The 20,202-nt window shown below is 34.0% G+C and overlaps 1 protein-coding gene across 1 annotated transcript in view; it reads left to right on the plus strand.

Moving 5' to 3' along the window:
* Vmn2r95 (vomeronasal 2, receptor 95) overlaps positions 1 to 19,975 on the plus strand; it is a 28,221-nt gene extending 8,246 nt beyond the window's left edge. Inside the window, exons 2-6 of the mRNA NM_001102581.1 lie at positions 6,865 to 7,159; positions 7,492 to 8,283; positions 8,950 to 9,165; positions 11,477 to 11,600; positions 19,083 to 19,975. Of these exons, the coding sequence (NP_001096051.1) occupies positions 6,865 to 7,159; positions 7,492 to 8,283; positions 8,950 to 9,165; positions 11,477 to 11,600; positions 19,083 to 19,975 (2,320 nt within the window). The remainder of the gene's footprint in view (positions 1 to 6,864; positions 7,160 to 7,491; positions 8,284 to 8,949; positions 9,166 to 11,476; positions 11,601 to 19,082) is intronic.
* The last annotated feature ends 227 nt before the right edge of the window (positions 19,976 to 20,202 follow it).

The following is a 20,202-nucleotide window of genomic DNA, read 5'->3' on the forward strand; positions in this document are numbered from 1 at the left end:
CAAATAATATATTGAGTACAACTCTGTTGCTCAACTGACAGAGGCTCTGAAGCCAAAGAAATTGTTTAAAAACATACATTCTTTGAAAATGCTACAACAATTTGACAATTTCTTCTAAAGACAATTTAAAACTCTTGAAATTTATTTAAAGCATTTGATGAGATTTGTACTTCATATTTTCAAGGTATATTCATTACAACCACCTCAGGAGGCCAGAACTCTATCAAAAATCTTATTAATCAAAGACAGAAAAAATTTGCTAAATCAGGCTTGGCTCACAACATTATTTAGGAAGAAAGCTTGGACATAACAGTAAACAATGTCTCAGTAAGGCAAGAGGTCCCATAAATTTTAATGCTCCTGGCCACACTCAGAACAGAAATCAAACTGGATATCCACCCGGCAGGAAAGGGTACCACTGGCATAAAGAGTGCCAAACTAGCTTTCATAAAAATGTCACTGCCTTATTTGGTGCTACTGTAATTCCTAATAATATAGGAATCTTATCAAACCAGGGAAACTGTGAGGAACCTACCTCAGGCCCTTCAAACAATATTGGTAATTCAACACCCTCAGGCAACCAATCCATTTGACAATGGAAAACTATCCAACAGCTGCATGAAGCAACCCCTGCAGTACAAGACTTAACCTCCACAGAGATATTTATACCTGACTCCTCAAACAGCTTACCTCAATTATTAAGAACTTAAAATGATTTTACTCACACAAGAATCATTTACATACCCAATGGAGCTTATGACAGTGGTTCTTGGCTTTTAAATACTAAGGACAAGCCTGTTTTAAAAAGTCTGTGTCACCTTTTAATAGCTGTTTTGCAATTTTAGCTCAAACTTTCAGAATTACAAATCTTGCTTCAATTTAGCAATTGTCTTTTCTCTATTGGACACGTTCAAGTTCCTACTATGCTTTCTGGTCCAGGGCATGAAGCTAAGGATAAAATTAACCCATTAACAAAATACTTTTGATATTTTTAGGAAGGTAAATTAGAAAAATCTTACAACATAATGAAATCACCTCTACACTCAGAAAAACTGCGCCTGACAAAGTTTAATACAATTCTTAATCAAGATCACTGTGTATTCCTTTGATATCGTTGACAGTCAGCCATCCCAGAATAAGATTTGTCCAGAAGAAATAACATTATTGAAGAAACATGACTCTGCTTCCAGAAGTTATCAAATAGCAATATTTTTATGCTGTTAGTACAAATGGGCCCCAGAGATTCATGTATGTGAATGCCTGGCCCATACTGAGTGGCCTTGTAGGAGTATGTGTGGCCTTTGTAGAGTTATTGTGTCCCTATAAAATGGTGATTTATAACTCAAGAAGCTCAGTTTTGTCCAGGGCTTTCACTTCTGCTTCTTGTGGATAAAAATATATAACTCTCAGCTCCTTGTCCAAGACCATTTCTGCCTGCCTAATGCAGTGCTTCCCACCAGAATTAAATGGACAAGATCTCGGAAAGTGTAAGTTTTCCTTCATCAGATATATAATGGTCGTTGTGGTCTCCACATCCACCAAATGCAAGGAAGACAAATGTTGATACTAGAGAAAGGGTTATTACTTGGAGGAGCTGTGTTATTGTTTTTTGGTTTATTTATTTATTTATTTGCTTACTTATGTATTTTTGAGGAACATTGACTTTGGGATTTTTTTTAAAGGAAAGCAATGAAATACTTTAATTGCTGCTTAATGAGCCAACCAAGGAAGTATGTGGAAAAAAATGTTGCTGAGTGTACTTTGATCTCTGCTTTGTTGACTCAAGTAGACAAAGAGGGGATGAGTATTACTGTTTTTCTTTATATATGTTGGAAAAGAATGATGCTTCATTTTGACTTTCAGAACATGACCCTGAAGCTAAAGTGTAGAGTTATTGATTAATTCCAATGGCATAGAAAATCTGAGCATAGCCTTTTATTGAATTGTCATGTGGTCATTAATATTTAATATAAAGATACATAAAGAAATGTACAATTCTGAGTAACAAAAATTCACAATATACAGATTGAGGAGAAAATAGTACTAAAAATGGCTATTGACCTAATTCCTTTGTTCAGACACAGAGGTATTAAAGGAAAGCCTAATGTAAAATGAGAAAAAAAAAGGGGTTGAAAATATCTGGGCAAAATTCTTCCCATCTATGCTTCATACTTGTGAAAAGGAGTTTAAGGCCACCAATCTTGTTTACAGATAGTGTTTCAAGATATACAAATTTAGAAAGTAAAATAAAGCAACAAGAAAAGAAAACTGGTAAAGATTTAATTTTCCAAGGGAGCTATGTTATTGCGTTAGCAAGGAATGTAATTTAGCAGGTTCAGCCATGTGGTTCTGGCATTAAGAGTCAAGGATTTAAAAAAGGTATTCTGGCATCTTTCTCTGTGACTAAGAACATTTGTTAAGGCCAGTATTATAACAGAGATGTCTGTGTAAGGAGACATAGAGTATTCATTTTGTCAAACTCCAAAGGAGAAACCTGAATGTTGAAGATGACAGAGCTGTGGCATAAATGCCCAGAGGCAATAATAACAGGGAATGGAAAAAGCCCAAGAGAAAGAAGTGTTATGAAGTCAATAGAGATGAAAGAATTGGAGATGTAAAGATAAATTATAATCAGATATGGACTTGCGGTGTTTGGAGATTGCTCAGCTTGTATTTGATCTTGCTTTGGTTCATTATTTTCTGACTAGGTTCTTTTTTCTCAAATTCAAATGGTATCATGTTCCATTTTACATTGGAAGTATGTGATCTACATTTTTATTTTTATTTTTCAGGTGATTATATTGCATTGTTACATAAGTTTCAGAAGAAACTTTGAACTTTGGACTTCAAACAAATTTGAGGCTATTTTAGATTATTGGAAATTAAAGTGGACTAAATCTATTTCCTACCATTTTGTGGCTATAATACTAGCATGGTCAAGGAATAGAATGTAGTGGCTTGTACAGGAATGGCTCCATAGACTATTCTGTTTAGATATTTGACCATGCTGTATGTCACTATTAGGATATGTGACCTTGTTGGAGTAGGCAAGGACTTGTTAGAGCAAGTGTGTCACTTTGTTGGTGGAGTTACACTTCTGAGAAAAACAAGTCTAGTCAGTGTGCTCCAGTTTCTGCTTTTGGTGCCAGTGGTTTAGGATGTAAAACTGTCCGTTGAATTTTGAAGACCATTTCTGCAGGAACGCAGTCACAGTTCCCACCAAGACAATAATAGACTAAAACTCTGAAATTGTAATCTAACTCCAGTTAAATGTTTTCCTTTATGAAAATAGCCATGCTCATTATGTTTCTGCACAGCAATAAATCACTAAGAATTCTCAGATAGGGTTTAGACTTCATGCTGACCTCCATTTTCTTTGCTAGTGTTTTGATTCACTTGAACATTCACAGATAATTGCATGCTATTATATTTAGGATTAGATCCCAAGTATAACTTCCCTCTTGTCTTGTGAATTCATTTTCCACGAGGTTATTGTTAATCTCTGGTTTTTGCCAAGGACAGGTCCCAGTTGCCGCCTCCCCTCAATCCCTGGGAATCAGGGGTTCGGACAGATGGGCAAAGAGTCGGCGGGAATTGAAAGACACACTCAGACATGAGACTGTGCTGGATTATCTGAATGTAATCTGTCAAATCGAGTATCAAACTTTTTATACAAAAGCAAATAGGGAAGTTAGGTGACACATCAGCAAGGTACAAAGAGGTTACTGGATTGTTACACAAAACAGAGGAATACAAACACAGAAGGACAGGCAGGAACCAACTGGGATCAAAAACAGCTCCACCTAAGGTCCATTTAATCTTAGAAGCCAGGGGCAAGGGCTTCATGCCCTTGCCATAGTTCCTATTCTAGTCTATTTTATAGTTCACCTTCTAGGCCATTGTAAATACTTACATATGGGTGTAACTCAGCCATCTATAGTTTAAGTATCTACTCTGGTTCCTCCTTAGATCACAAACTTCCTTCTTCCTAGATAATGGTAAATTCCTGTGTAGGGCAGTGACTTAGCTATCCATGCCCAGGGTTGGCTCAAAGACTGCCTAGAATCTAACTTAGCTATATGTCCAATAGAGGCACTTATAATAAAGCAATATTAAGGGAAATTACACAGGTCCGTTTACCAACTAAAGCAAGGACATTGGAGCATTCGTTATACAGGATGCCATGATTCTAGGAGACTAAGATTTCTGTGAACTTTTCACTTCAGTACAGCACCGAGGTTTTGGGGGCCTGTCGTGCTTGTCTTACTGGAGTGGATGTAGCAGATTCTTAGTTTCTTTCCACAGCTTTTGACCTAAATTTTTATCACTGGGAGAGAAGTAAAAATTATATAATGAAAACTTAATGACTTTTTTTTTCTGTGATCCACCTTGGCAGATACATTAAGTAATACTTTTTTTATAGGTGTGGATTTGGTGCCTTTCAGTGTAAAGGGTATTTTCAACAAAACTTAATTAAACAGATAATGAGATGATTCAGAAAAATAAAAAAACACCAATTGTGAGGAACTGATTTCATACCTGCCAAAAGAATATGAGTACATGCCTTTAATCCAGTGATCATAAAGAGGGTAGGAGAGTGAATCAAGAGAATCTCTACAGGTTTCCTATGATTATATCTAGGCATGTGTGGTAAGAAAATAAAGAAATATAGGAGGCAAATATGGCAGTATAAGACTTTATTCCCAGTAGTCTAGAAAAGGAGACTGGTGGGTATTTCTGAATTCAAGATCAATTGTGATTTGCACAACAACTTACAGTCAAGTCATAGACACTGTGTTACTGAGTAAACCAAGGAAGCAACTAAACATTAAATGAGTGAAATGCATAAGCACATCTATCTATCTATCTATTCATCTATCATCTATCATCTATCTATCTATCTATCTATCTATCTATCTATCTATCTATCTATCTATCATCTATCTATCTATCTATCTATCTATCTATCTATCCATCTATCTATCTATCTATCTATCTATCTATCTACCTATCATCTATCTATCTATCTATCATCTATCTATCTATCTATCTATCTATCTATCTATCCATCCATCCATCTATCCATCTATCTATCATCTATCTATCTATCTATCTATCTATCTATCTATCTACCTATCATCTATCTATCTATCTATCTATCTATCTATCTATCTATCTATCATCTATCTATCTATCATCTATCTATCTATCTATCTATCTATCTATCTATCTATCTATCTATCATCTATCTATCTATCTATCATCTATCTATCTATCTATCATCTATCTATTTATCTATCTATCTATCTATCTATCTATCTATCTATCTATCTATCTATCTATCATCTATCTATCTATCATCTATCTATCATCTATCTATCTATCTATCTATCTATCATCTATCTATCTATCATCTATCTATCTATCTATCTATCTATCTATCTATCTATCATCTATCATCTATCTATCTATCTATCTTATCATCTATCTATCTATCTATCTATCATCTATCTATCTATCATCTATCTATCTATCTATCTATCTATCTATCTATCATCTATCTATCTATCTATCTATCTATCATCTATCTATCTATCATCTATCTATCTATCTATCTATCTATCTATCTATCTATCTATCTATCATCTATCTATCTATCATCTATCTATCTATCATCTATCTATCTATCTATCTATCTATCATCTATCTATCTATCTATCTATCTATCTATCTATCTATCTATCTATCATCTATCTATCATCTATCTATCTATCTACTTATCTATTATCTATCTATCTATCATCTATCTATCTATCTATCATCTATCTATCTATCATCTATCTATCTATCATCTATCTATCTACTTATCTATTATCTATCTATCTATCTATCTATCATCTATCTATCTATCTATCTATCCATCTTTACAAACAAATAACATATACTTTAAGTAAGTCAAAAAAAAAATAAAATTGTAGTTGTCTTAACTTGAATTTATTCTTTCTAAACTTCATGAAACTCTACATTCGAAGAAACATGTGTGAATGCAGTCACACATAAAAACATCATAAATATCCAGGCATGGTGGCGCATGCCTTTAATCCCAGCACTCAGGAGGCAGAGGCAGGCGGATTTCTGAGTTCGAGGCCAGCCTGGTCTACAAGGTCAGTTCCAGGACAGCCAGGGCCATACAGAGAAACCCTGTCTTGAAAAAAAAAAAAAAACCACAAAACTAAAAACAAAAACAAAAGCAAGCAAGCAAGCAAACAAACAAAAAACATCATAAATAGAATGCTAAAAATATAAAGGGCATGGTACTGTACCATTTAATGTCATCTATTCACATACAGAAGTAGGCTTTCCTTTGTTTCTCTAAGACATTAGTAAATGCATGCTGTAATACTCAAAAAATTATATCAGAGAAATAGTTTCCATGGTCATATGCCATGAAATGCACTTCAGAACATTACTTAATTAAGATAATGTTTATAAAACTTGTTGGGTTGATAGTAAAATAGTGGGTTTTCATATGTGAAGACCCTAGAAACCCAAAGATCTACATTCCAACAAATATGGTATTTGGGGGAAAATGATTCCTGACAAATAAACAAAATGTGTAAAGAATCAATCTATGAAATATAAATAATATATGCTTTGAGGATCAATAAATTCTGAGTAGTAAAGGTAAAGGAGCCGGCTTAAACCTAATGTATTTACCTAATCCAGTTCATCTGTTCAAGTTGAAAAAATTAAATTACATATTTCATACATTCAAAATTAAATTATATGATTTACTGTACTAAATGTGTAGATGTGTATGGTAAAGTTGATCATTGTCTTATTGTTTTTATGCCACTTAAACAGGTATAACTTTAAGAACTACCAGTATATTCTCGCTCTGCAATTTGCCATTGAGGAGATCAATGGCAACCCCAATCTGTTACCCAACATATCTCTTGGATTTGACTTTTACAATGTCAGATTCACTGGGAAGTACATTCTTGACATTACTTTTAATTGGCTCACAGCTCTTGGTGATGGAAATCATATACCTAATTACAACTGTAAAAAGAGAAATTTCACTGCTGCACTCAGAGGAACATCATGGATAACATCTGCCCAAATTGGGACATTGCTTCAACTCTTTAAATTTCCACAGGTGAGAAAATTTGGACTTTGGGAACTGAGAATCAGTTCTCTTTGTTTATATTTTTGGTTTCTTTAGACTAAAAGAATAGTTGATCAATTCTCCAAACATCAAAGCAATACTCAGAACATGGAGTGCAATCGGAGTTTCTCTTGCTTGTAAGAGAAATATTAATGTAGTAAATGAAGCCACCTAAGTCCTTGAAACTTAGAGGCCTAATAAAAATTTCTGTTAAATGTAGTTTATGTAATGTCCCTTTAAAATATTCTCTTGTCTTCTATTCCTTCAGGAATAAAATATATTTAGATGTTAATATTCTTTTTCTTCTTTCCAATTTGCTTCAGATTACATTTGGACCTTATGATCTTCTCTTGAGTGACCATGGTCAGTATCCTTCTCTCTACCAGATGGCCCCCAAGGACACATCTCTTTCACTTGCCATTGTTTCATTGATGGTTCATTTTAGGTGGTCATGGGTTGGTCTCATCCTCCCCGATGACCACAAAGGTAATAAAATTCTATCAGATTTTAGGGAGGAGATGGAGAGAAAAGATATCTGCCTAGCTTTTGTAAAAATGACCTCAGAAACATGGACTTCATATTTTTATAAATTCTGGGAAAATATCGATGAGACAAATGTAACAATTATTTATGGTGACATTGATTCACTAGAAGGTGTAATGAGGAATATTGAGCAAAGGTTATTGACATGGAATATATGGATCATGAACATTGAACATCATGTTATTGACAGAGCTGACTATTTCATGTTAGACTCATTCCATGGAAGCCTAATTTTTAAGCACCATTATAGGGAGAATTTTGAGTTTACCAAATTTATTCAAAGAGTTAATCCCAATAAATACCCAGAAGATATTTATCTTCCTAAGCTGTGGTATTTGTTCTTCAAGTGCTCATTTTCTGCCACTAATTGTCATGTTTTGGAAAACTGTCAAACCAATGCTTCTTTGGATGTATTCCCTCGTCACATATTTGATGTGGCAATGAATGCAGAGAGCACAAGTATTTACAATGGTGTGTATGCTGTGGCTCACAGTCTCCATGAGATGAGACTTCAGCAACTTCAAATGCAACCATATGAAAATGGCAAAGGGATGGTGTTCTTTCCATGGCAGGTAATAACCTTTCTAATGTATTTTATTGTCAGCATTCTGGCATAAGAAACTTGCAACAACACTAACTTAGGCAAAGTAAAATTCAGTTATCTTGTCCACAATCAAAAACCGTTTGTGTTCTAATCTTACCTAGCAGTCAAGATAGTTTCAAATGTATGATGTTTTAAAATCATGTGCAAGATACCAGGAGCAAATATGGTTTTTCAAATTCAAGTTCTTTTCATCTATATCTATCTGTACAGCCTTCTTACAGTAATAGAGGCAATTAATATCCTCATTGCTTTATATATTAATTACAAGCAAAATTTGAACAGGGACACTTATATGAAACAATGATGGTTGGGTTATATAGAAATGATGCCTTTTATTGTATTTCTTGACATCAGTATTCTCTTTTTTTTTTTTGGACATGGTAACTCCAAACATATTCTAAAAGTAAATAAGTCTAGCTAGGTTTCAAAATTTTATCTTTTCATAGATCAATTGTCATTGATTGCTTACTTGAGCTTGGTTCTAAGTTTTCACTTGAAGATCAATAATAATGGTATTCTGAACATCCTTTCAACTAAGTCATCATTAATGGAATCTTCATTAATGTTGATGTTCACAGCAGAATTTATTCTACCCTTATGCACAATGAAATATAAAACTATGTTTCTCTTTAAGCTTAATACTTTCCTGAAGCATATTGAAGTGAGAGACAAAAAGAGTTTAGATTGGAGACAGAAAATAGATACAGAGTATGACATTCTTAACATTTGGAATTTACCAAAGGGTCTTGGATTAAAAGTGAAAATAGGATCCTTTTCTGCAAATGCTCCCCAGGGTCAACAGTTGTCTTTATCTGAACAAATGATACAATGGCCAGCAATATTTTCAGAGGTGGGTTATGTATTACCTAAATGCTTTGTGCATATATTTTTAAAACAATTCTGTTCTCAGATATGATGATTGACTCAAGTTCCATTATACTTAAGCGTATCAGTATAAAATAGTTTAAAGGAACTCTAGTATACTGTCTTTTATTTTCCTTGATTAAGATCAATGGAAGAATACAGTGTTCAATAAGTCCCCAATTGTTCACTCATATGAGAATTAGGTTTCCTCCATTTGTCACAATTTGGGGATGGGTCACACAGAAAGAAGAAATTTTCAGCTTCAAATGACTCGGGTGTTAACGTACTGGAGGAAAATCTCTTTTGGGGATTAATATCATAAAACAATATTAAATTTACTTTTTATTGTTCATTCAAATACCGTGAACAAAAATGACTTTTATATGGCAGACTATATTTTGTTTTATGGTTCAAGAAGTATTCATGTCTACAAAGGATAGAATAACAACAAATGTTCATGCTGGACAGATGCTTAGAAAATGGAAAGACAATGTTTCTATCCACAAGTATTAACAGTAAATAAAATTAGTATCTTAGAATTAAGGAAAATATTTCATTTTTCTCTTCCCAATAACTATGTCCTAATTTCATCACCAAGTCTGAATCCCCTAAAGAATCAGTAACTTCCCTTATAATGTCACCAAAATGTAAATAAGCATAAAAATGATTATATGGAATATTTTTCTTTAAAAATATCATTAATCATATCATTTAAAATATCATTTAAAAATATCCATTAGCCATCCTTACTGTCCTTTGGTTCTCAATATGTGCTATCTCATCGAATGTTTAATAATAACTTGAAAGACGTTCCGGACCTATGTGAGAGTGCAGGGCATTGTATTTTAATGTGCATGGTTTTCATATGAAAAAGAATAAAAATGACATATCATCCTCTGAATGCAGGAAGCACTAAATACTGCAGCTCTCTTCTCTCTCTCTGCAACTGTTACATTCTTAAAATAAGTAGTGACATTACATTTTAACTGAGAGTTTTCATCTTAGCTAAATCTATATTTTCTTCCTACAAGTATGTTTATGTGCTTCCATAATAATTTTAAATCCTCTCAAAATTGACAGTCAACATTCACAATAATGGTGGAAGTTTTGATGCTCAACACAGGTGTCAGAAAGTACAAATTTAGTGTTAGGCTAGATTCACCCCATAGACTACAATATCATGTTCCTAGTCACTAATGTTTCACAAATATATCCTTAATTCATTAAGATTCCAATTTTTTTTAACACTGTGATAATTGTCTGAACTAAATTTAAACACTCTTGCCTTCTCATAGGCATTATCTTTTAATTTTTTTAAATGTCTTTTTTTAAATTTTATTGGTTATTTTATATATTTACATTTCAAATATTATATCCCTTCACGGTTTCTCATCTGCAAACTCCCTTTCATATCCTCCATCTTCAGCTTCCATTAGGGTGCTCATCTTATTCCCATATTCCTGCCTCATCATCCTAGCTGTCATTTCCCTTTGCTGGACAACAAGTGCCTTTCAGAGGACCAAGGCACTCTCCTTCAATTGAAGCCAGATATGGTCTGTTCTCCTACATATACTGCTGGAGCCATGGATCCCTCCATGTTTATTCTTTTGTTGGTGGTTTATTCCCTGAGAGCTCTGGGGATTCTATTTCATTGATATTGCTGTTTACCTAAGGGGTTGCAAACCTGTTCAGCTCCTTCAGTTTTTAACTATCCCATTGGAGTCCCTATACTTAGTCAGTCAGTTGACTGCAAGCATCCTCATCTGTATTGGTAAGGCACTGGCAGAGCCTCTCAGGAGACAACAGCTATCTGACTCCTGTCTTCACGCATTTCTTGGCATAAGCAATGGTGTCTTCTTTGGTGATTGGAATGTATCACCAGGTAGGACAGTCTCTGTATGACCTTTCTGTAAGTCTCTGCTCAACTCTTTGACCCTGTATTTTCTTTATATAGGAGCAAATTTTGGTTAATATTATTGTGATGGCTTGGTTCACCAATCCTTCAACCAGTGGCCTTTCATAACCTATGGATATGGGCTCTAAAGATTCTCTCTCTGCTTTTTGGGTTATATCAACTAATGTCATCTTCAATGGATCCTAAGAGTCTCTTACTCTTCAGGCATCTGGGAAGATTTGTTAGCTACCCCAGTTCCCCATCACTTTTTACTACAAATACTCCTATAAATAAGTATAGTTATTAATAAAAATATTTGCTTTTTAGTGTATGATCTTCAAAAAATATTTTTTCATTTTTCATAAAACCCTAAGAATTAAATAACATTATTCATTCTTCTCAGATCCCCCAATCTGTGTGCAGTGAAAGTTGTGGGCTTGGATTCAGGAAAGTAACCATGAAGGGCAAGGCCATCTGTTGTTACAAGTGCACTCCTTGTGCAGTCAATGAGATTTCAAATGAAACAGGTAAATGCATATTTTATGGTTAACATCTATTTATCCATTTTATTCCACAATGTGCTAGCAAATGGAAAACATCTGTGGGAAAGTGAGATATAATTTTTAAAATTATTTTTAAAGGAATTTAAATGTTATAACTCATCATTATCCCTTCAGAGAGTTCACCACAACCATTACAAATCATTCCTGATTTATATTTTTAATCCAGTGCCAATATCGATATTGGAAGATACAGTATATTCCCCTGAAATTTTCACTGGTTTCCAATTTATTCTTCCTTTTAACACATTTTAATTAAGTGTCACAGATTTTTTAAAAATGTATTCCAATGATTTTTAAGAACAATATAAGGCTCAGACCTGTTGCATCATCATAGAGATAATTAATAGCTCATTCCTCATTTTTATTTGTTTGATAATTTCATACAATATGTTTTCTTCACATTCACCCCTCAAACTCTTCCAAGATTTATTTTCCCCTTCCCTCATTCTCAAAATGTGTAATTAAACTATGTAATACAGTTCATGATACTAATGTAAACTTACATGTGTGCATATCACTTAATGGTTGTTAACCAACCATGTTCTACACACTGAAATATAAAGCTGATCATTTTCCCTGTAGCTATCATTTGCTAATACCTCATTTTCTGTAGATGGGGGATTCTTAATGACTACCTCCAATATGTATATTGAAATTTGCCTGTGTAAAGGCAGCATACATGTGAAGTATTTTCTTGTATCTTATGAGTTTATGGGAACAATTTGTAATCAAAAAACAGAATTGTTTTGTGTTATTCTGTATAGTGAAGAGTTTGGTAACTTTCTGGCTTTCCTTGGATTAGAATTTTGCAGAGCTTTTTGTGTTGTTACTGGGCTGATTAGGAAAGAGTTGGGATTGAGGTGTTTTAGGGGAAGGTGCACATCTAGGGACTGGCTTTAGGTTTGAAAAGTCAATGTGACATCTGGGCCTTTTTTTTTTTTTTTTTTTTCTGCTAGTGCCTTCAAATAAAATTTTATCCCTGGCTGCTTTTATGCTTCCTTCTATTAGGTAAATAAACAAATACTCTAAATCTAAAACATTACCATATTTAATGAATTCATTTATTTATTTACAATCTAATCATAGTTCCCACTCTGTGGCAACCCTTCCACAGTTCCTTATCTCATTCCTTCACCCTTATCTTGGCCTTTCTGCTTCCTAAACTTCTGTAACTCTGTGGGATATATCCTAGGTGTTGTGTGCTTTATGACTAATATTAAATTACTAGTGAGAACATATGATGTATGTCATTTTGGGTCTAGGTTACCACACTCAGGATGGTATTTTGTAGTTTCATACATTATTCTTCAATTCTCATAATGCCCTTAATCTTAATAACTGAGTAATAGTGCATTGTGTAAATGTGCCACATGTTCTGCATCCATTCTTCTGTTATAGGACATGTGCTGCTTCCAGCTTTTGGGCTCTTAAAAATAAGGCCACTATAAACATAGATGAGAATGTGTCCCTTGATATGTTGGGCCATTTTTTTGGATGTATATCTAAAAGTAATATAGCTTGGGTAGGCCTATTTCCAATTTTCTGAGGAACAGCCAGATTTATTTCAAGAGTGGTTATACCAGTTTGAAATTCCAAAATTATGGGATAAATTCCTATGTGGAGCAGTCTCTGGAGCATTTCACTGATCAATAAGGACTTTAGTTCTTAAGTGCCTTTTAGCCATTTAATTCTTTGGTTTTTATTGAGTTCCTTGATCTACTTAGTGTTGAGTATTCTGCAAGGTGATAATTATAGATCTATATTCATATTCCTAAATATAAACTGTTAATTAGACCAACATCATTCATGGAATATGCTTGCTTGCTTCTTTTCCTTTTTCCTTTTGTTCTCTCTCTTTCTTTCCTTCTTTATTTTTAATTTTATGTTTTTGAATTCTTTGCAACTATAAAATGTACATATGTACATGGACTTATTTCTTGGTCTTTACTTCTATTCCATTGAATGACCCATCTATATATCTACCAATAAAATGTTTTGTTTTGTTTTGTTTTTTATTTTTCACAATTGCTTTGTAGTACAGCTTAAGTTCAGGGCTGGTAATTCCTCCAGTAGTTCTTTCATGATAAGAATTGTGTTTTCTATGCTGGGTTTTTGTTTTTCTATATGAAATTGAGAATTGCTCTTTCAATGTTTGTGAAGAACTGTGTTGAAATCTTGATGGGGATTACATTGAATCTCTTGATCACTTTTGTTTGGATGGCCATATTTAACTATGTTGATCCTAAAAATCTGAGTATTGGAGTTCTCTCCATTCTCTTAGATCTTCTTCAATTGCTTTTTTGAAGGACTTGAAGTTATTTTCATATCGATCTTTCATTTACTTGTTAAGTATTACACCAAGATACTTAATACCACTTCTGCATTTTGTGAAGGGTGCTGTTTTTCTATTTTTTCTCATTCTTGTTATCCTTTGAGTAGAGGAAGGCTACTAATTTGTTTGATCAAAATTAATATCCAGCTACTTTGCTTAAGTTGTGTATTAGCTGTAGAAGAACTCTGGTGGATTTTTTGAGCTTGCTAATGTAAATTAACATATCTTCCACAAATAGTGATACCTTGACAATTTCTTTTCAAATGTTTGTCCTTTTGATCTGCTATTGTTGTCTCATTGCTCTCTCTAGAACTTCAAGTACTATATTGAATAGATATTGAAAGAAAGGACATCCTTTTCTTGTCCCGTAATTTAATAGGATTGTTTCAAGTATATCTCCATTTAATTTGAGCTTGGCTGATTGTTTGCTGTATATTGTTTTTATTATATTTATGTAAGGGCCTGATATGCTAACCTCTCCAATACTTTTAAAATGATGGGGTGTTGTATATTTTCAAATGCTTTTTCAGGTCTACTGAGATGTTTTCCATTGAGTTTGTTTATATACTGGATTATTTTAATATGATTTTGTAAATTAAACCATCTCTGCATTCCTGGAATTCTATAAGAGAATTCCTACAGCTGATATAACAACTCAAGAATGTGGCCAGATACAAAATTAACTCAAATAAATGAGTAGCCACCTGTACATAAGAAAAAACATGTCTGAGAAGGAAGTTAGACAAGCAATACTGTTCACAATAAACAAAAATTATATCTACTTAATGTACCTCTAACCAAGAAAGCAAAAAATCTGTTTGACACAAAGCTCAGGTCTCTGAATAGAGAAATTGAGGAAGATATCAAAAGATGAAAACATCTCCTGTGCTTATATATCAATATACTTAACATAGTTCAAATGGCCTCCTAACCAAAACAAATGTCGAATTTCAATGCAATCAACACCAAAATTCCAACAAATATCTTCACAAATTTTGAAACAACTATTACCAATTTCATATGGAGACTTCTGAGTCTTATGAAATGTCCACACTCTCTTCTATCAATAATAATAAATTTTACTTTTTATAATATTTCACACAAGTGAAATCCTTACATACCACACATACACACACACACACACACACACAAACACAAACACACACACACATTAATATATAAATGAATTTTTGAATGTATCCTGTGTATGCCTAAAAAGAGCCATTCATACACTAAGAACAAATCAGGCCAGTGTCTGTTAATTAATTGTATTGTTCAACCATATGCAGGTCAAAGAAATGCTAAACACTGTAAGTTTGAAATCATAGTTAATAGAAATTTGAACAATAAGATAATACTATTTTTATATTTTAAAATATCAATTCAATGTTATTAATGAAATAAAATAGATACTCTGATTATAAATTATATTTTTAGAAATATAGAAATATTGTGTAATACACTGTCGTAGGTTTTTAATGCTGTGAACAAATACCATGAAAAAGGCAACGCATAAAAGCATAACATTTAATTTGTGCTGGCTTAGAAGTTCAAAAGTCCTGTCAATTATCATCAAGGTAGGAGCATGGCTTCATCCAATCAGGCATAATGCAGAGAGGCTGAGAATTCTATATCTTCTTCTGAAGGCTGCTAGTAAAATATTGGTTTCTTGGCTCATAAGACAAGGGTTTTAAAGACCCTGTCCAAAATGAAACACTTTCTTCAACAAAACACACCTACAAATAGTGCCACACCCCAGGCCAAACATATTCAAACTAGGACATTCCACTTGCTTGGTGCCATAGGTATGTTTAATCACTTGAGTCTATAGAGACAATAGCTAGGTGTAGCATTTAAAAAAGTACATATTGTCCAACATATAACATACACATATTTTATAACAGTTTCAACAATGTTAAATATCCAAGTTCAAATCTCTTCGGAGATTAATTTAAACTCTTCAATGTAAGCCTCAAAGAAAGACAAGAGCCAGTTGAGCAAACTCCAAACTCTGGATTTCCATGTATGATGTCAAGGAGGTTTTTAGATCTTCATTAATTTTTAATCTTAGTTGACTGCAACACACTTCCTTCACCTGGGCTGATTCCAATCTCTGCTAGCAGCTTTCTTCAGCAGATATCCCATGGTTCTAGAATCTTGAACATTTTGGGGTTTTCAAGGCTATTTCAACATTATTTCTTCTTCTTCCAATCTGTGATCTTCACATGATCTTCTAGGCTCCTCCAAAAGTCTTGCATTATTTCCCCAGCACTGTGTTAGCACTCTAGAATCTGATTGACTACACTCTATTTTTGCACTTCATTTTAGTGATCAAACCATGCTATTGGCATCTGCAATACATTGGATTCTTCTGTAGCTAGCCTCTCATAGGCTCTATTCATGGTGCTAAGTCTCAACTTTTTTGGCACAATACCGCAATTCCTTTGACATAATTTCAAATGAGGTTTTATTTTTACTAATTCCATTTCTTGGCTTCTCACAATATCAACTATCAGCTACTCTCCATGACCCCTTCATACTTTCAAATCCAGTTACACCTGGGTGCCTCTAATACCAAGTTAAGCTGCTATTTGTGGTACAACATTGGGTGTCTCTGCAACACAGCTATTTTACTCACAGAAAACACTTCCCAGACTATTTTACCTCATTGATGCTGATCTATTCTTAATTATTGCTAATTTATTCTATCTAATCAGAATAAATTATTCTGGTAGTATCCTCTTTTTGACTCATAAGCCAGAGCCACATGGCCAATGCTCCCAAGTTCAGCTGCTTACTGGGGCTAGAATATTGCTCTCACCTATTTTATTTCCATCTTTTGTTTTACAACTCTGTAACTACATAAGCTTGGCTGTCTTTGGACTTTTACTGTAAATTGACCTTGAACTCACGATCTGTATGGCTCTGACTCCAGAATGCTGAGATGTAATGCATATACTAAAACCCCTAGATTTAAGTTTATCTCTACTTTGAACTTGGCCTGTCACATGCTGGCCTCGAACTCAGAGATCTGCTTGTCTTTGTCTCCTGGGAATAAAGGAGTGTACAATCATGCCTAGGTCTAAATTTCTCATGGCCACTGTTTGCCATGATCTGGGTCAAAAGCCTGTATCTTCCAGTCTCAAGGTCTCATTCACATGATGGCCCCCTATTTCTGGACTGTAGTTCACTCTATACTAAAATTCCAAATTATTCCCTTCTAAACTGCAAATACAAACAATAGTTTGGTTTGATGAGATCTTGCTCAGAGATCACTCTGTATTCTTTTTCTCTTTGGAACTAGCATTCAGCTTAATTTCATTTCCTGGTACCCCTTTATTTTACTAAAAACATATGTTTTCTATTTTTCCTTTGTAAGTTGCTATGCTTGTATGAAAATGCTCTTCATATAACTTGACCAGAGATCAAAGTATCTGTTCAGTTATATTGGACTTCCTTTGTTAATTCAGTTAATATAAACTTCTTTATCTTAGCATAAGTTAAGCTCTTTAGACAAGGGGAAAGGCATTCACACACTTCACCAAAATATGTCAAGAGTAGCCTCATATAAAAACCCTTTTCCTCTGAAACCTCTAGAACAAGGCTTCCACAGTTAAAATCACCCTTAGTGAGAAAGGTCCCCATATTCCTACAAGGATGGCACAATAAGCCTAACTTAAAACATTCTACTGCTTTCTAAATCCAAAATCTCAAAATCCAAATTCTTCCATCCAAAATCAAGGACAGGTCTATCACCAAAATGATACTTGACATACTAACTTATGTCTTAGTTAGGGTTTTAAGGTTGTAAACAGTCATTTTGACACAGTCAACTTTTATAAGGGCATTTCATTGGGACTGACTTATAGGTTCAGAGGTCCAGTAAACCATCCTCAAGTCGACAGTGTGACAGCATCCAGGCAGGCTAGGCACAGGAAGAGCTAAGAGTTCAATATATTCAGGTAAAACCTTCTAGGAAAAGGCTGACTTCCAGGTATCTAGGATGAGTTTCTTAATGCCCACTTCCACAGTGACATAATTCTTTCAAAAAGGCCACACTTTAAAACAGTGCCACTCTTTGCCCCAAGCATTTTCAAACTACCATACCAACATAAAGTATTTTATAAATTTTGCTGCATCTATTTTATGTTAATTATAGTATTTATGAAAATACTAAAAAGTTCTACAGCAGAGTATTTTTTCAAAAATCCCTCATATTTTCTAAGAATATTATATCTATGAAAATATGTGCTTGCTTTAAATGTTATCAAAACATTATTGGATGATTTTCAGCACTATCAAATGTAATAGCATCTATTTCATAAACTCCAGCAGAGAATGAATAGAATTTTAAAATACAAGGAATTTTAAAGAGAAACATAAATTTAGGATTCACATAAAAGAATGCATTATCTGAAAAATTTTGCAAAAATATTTCCTCTAAATTTCCCATAATCAAATTAAAGCAGATCTGTGAAATATCAGTACTATCGGGGTCATAGAAGGTTTTTACGATATATTTAGTATTGTAATTAATTTCAAAAGAGGTACAGCATTGTCAGTAAAGGCAGAGAAATATCACATGTACAGAGAACAAAAGCATTTACATAATAAAATTTAAATGACAAACATGAATATTTTATGAAATTTATTGGAAGATGAATTCTACCCCAAAATATACAATACTGTTCTTTACAAAGGTAGGGCTTGAAAGTATAAATATTTTCCCACTGAATCTACCCCAGTTGTGCAGACACTGGCTCATCTGAATGGACTCAGAAGTTATTCAAATGATGTAGGTAGATGTAAGGAGCTCAAGGAGTTTTGAGTAAAGACTGATGTTAGATAAGGGAAGGTGTGTGATGGTAGTATTTAAATAAAGCTTGTATCAAATCGTATAGTATGTGAATGTATATATGGAAAGAAATATGTAAGGAACAAGGAGCAATTTCTAAATCTAGATTTATGCATACCAGTGTACTAATTACTTTGTCCATGAGAAAACAAAATACAGTCACTTCTGTAACAGACCCTGTATTTAGAGATGTCTAATAATAAAAAATATCTTCATAGACTGAACTTCTAATCTCAAGATAACCTATATTTATGATCAGATGTAGACCAGTGTGTGAAGTGTCCAGAGAGTCATTATGCAAATACAGAGAAGAGTAACTGCTTCCAAAAATCTGTGAGCTTTCTGGCCTATGAAGACCCCTTGGGAATGGTATTAGTAAGCATAGCTTTGTGCTTATCTACACTCACTGTCTTTGTTATTGGCATCTTTGTGAAGCACAGAGAAACTCCTATTGTCAAGGCAAATAATCGAGCTCTGAGTTATATTTTGCTCGTCACACTTACCTTCTGTTTCTTATGTTCTTTGAACTTCATTGGTAAGCCAACCACAGCTGCTTGCATCCTTCAGCAGACCACCTTTGCAGTTGCTTTCACTGTGGCTCTTGCCACTGTGTTGGCCAAAGCCATCACTGTGGTCCTTGCCTTTAAGGTCAGTTTTCCAGGGAGAATGGTAAGGTGGCTAATGATATCAAGGGGTCCAAACTACATCATTCCTATCTGCACCCTGATCCAACTTCTTCTTTGTGGAATATGGATGGCAACTTCTCCACCATTCATTGACCAAGATGCTCATACTGAATATGGACACATCATCATTTTGTGCAATAAGGGCTCAGCTGTTGCATTCCACTCTGTCCTGGGATACCTCTGCTTCATGGCCCTTGGAAGTTATGCCATGGCCTTCTTGTCTAGGAATTTGCCAGATACATTCAATGAGTCCAAATTTCTGTCATTCAGTATGCTGGTGTTCTTCTGTGTCTGGATCACCTTTCTTCCTGTCTACCACAGCACTAAAGGGAAGGTCATGGTGGCTATGGAAATATTCTCTATCTTGGCTTCCAGCACAGCACTCCTTGCCTTCATATTTGGTCCCAAGTGTTACATTATCTTGTTGAGACCAGACAAGAATTCATTTAATCATATCAGGAAGTAAAAACCCTCTAGAAGGAAGAATTTTCCTGAGATATAGTTGAAAAAAATATAGCTTTTATTTTAACAACTTCATAAATGGCATCATTCACATATCATTCTATAATATGTTATACAGCTGCTCTGAGTCTAAGACCTGATGGCTCCATTCCTTGAGCATGTCAAATCTTTGTGTCCTTTCTTTGTTTTTTTGTTTGTTTGTTTTGTTTTATTTTCTTTGTTTTTTCATTG

Source organism: Mus musculus, chromosome 17, assembly GCF_000001635.26.
Source record: "Mus musculus strain C57BL/6J chromosome 17, GRCm38.p6 C57BL/6J".
Taxonomy (NCBI): Eukaryota; Metazoa; Chordata; class Mammalia; order Rodentia; family Muridae; genus Mus; species Mus musculus.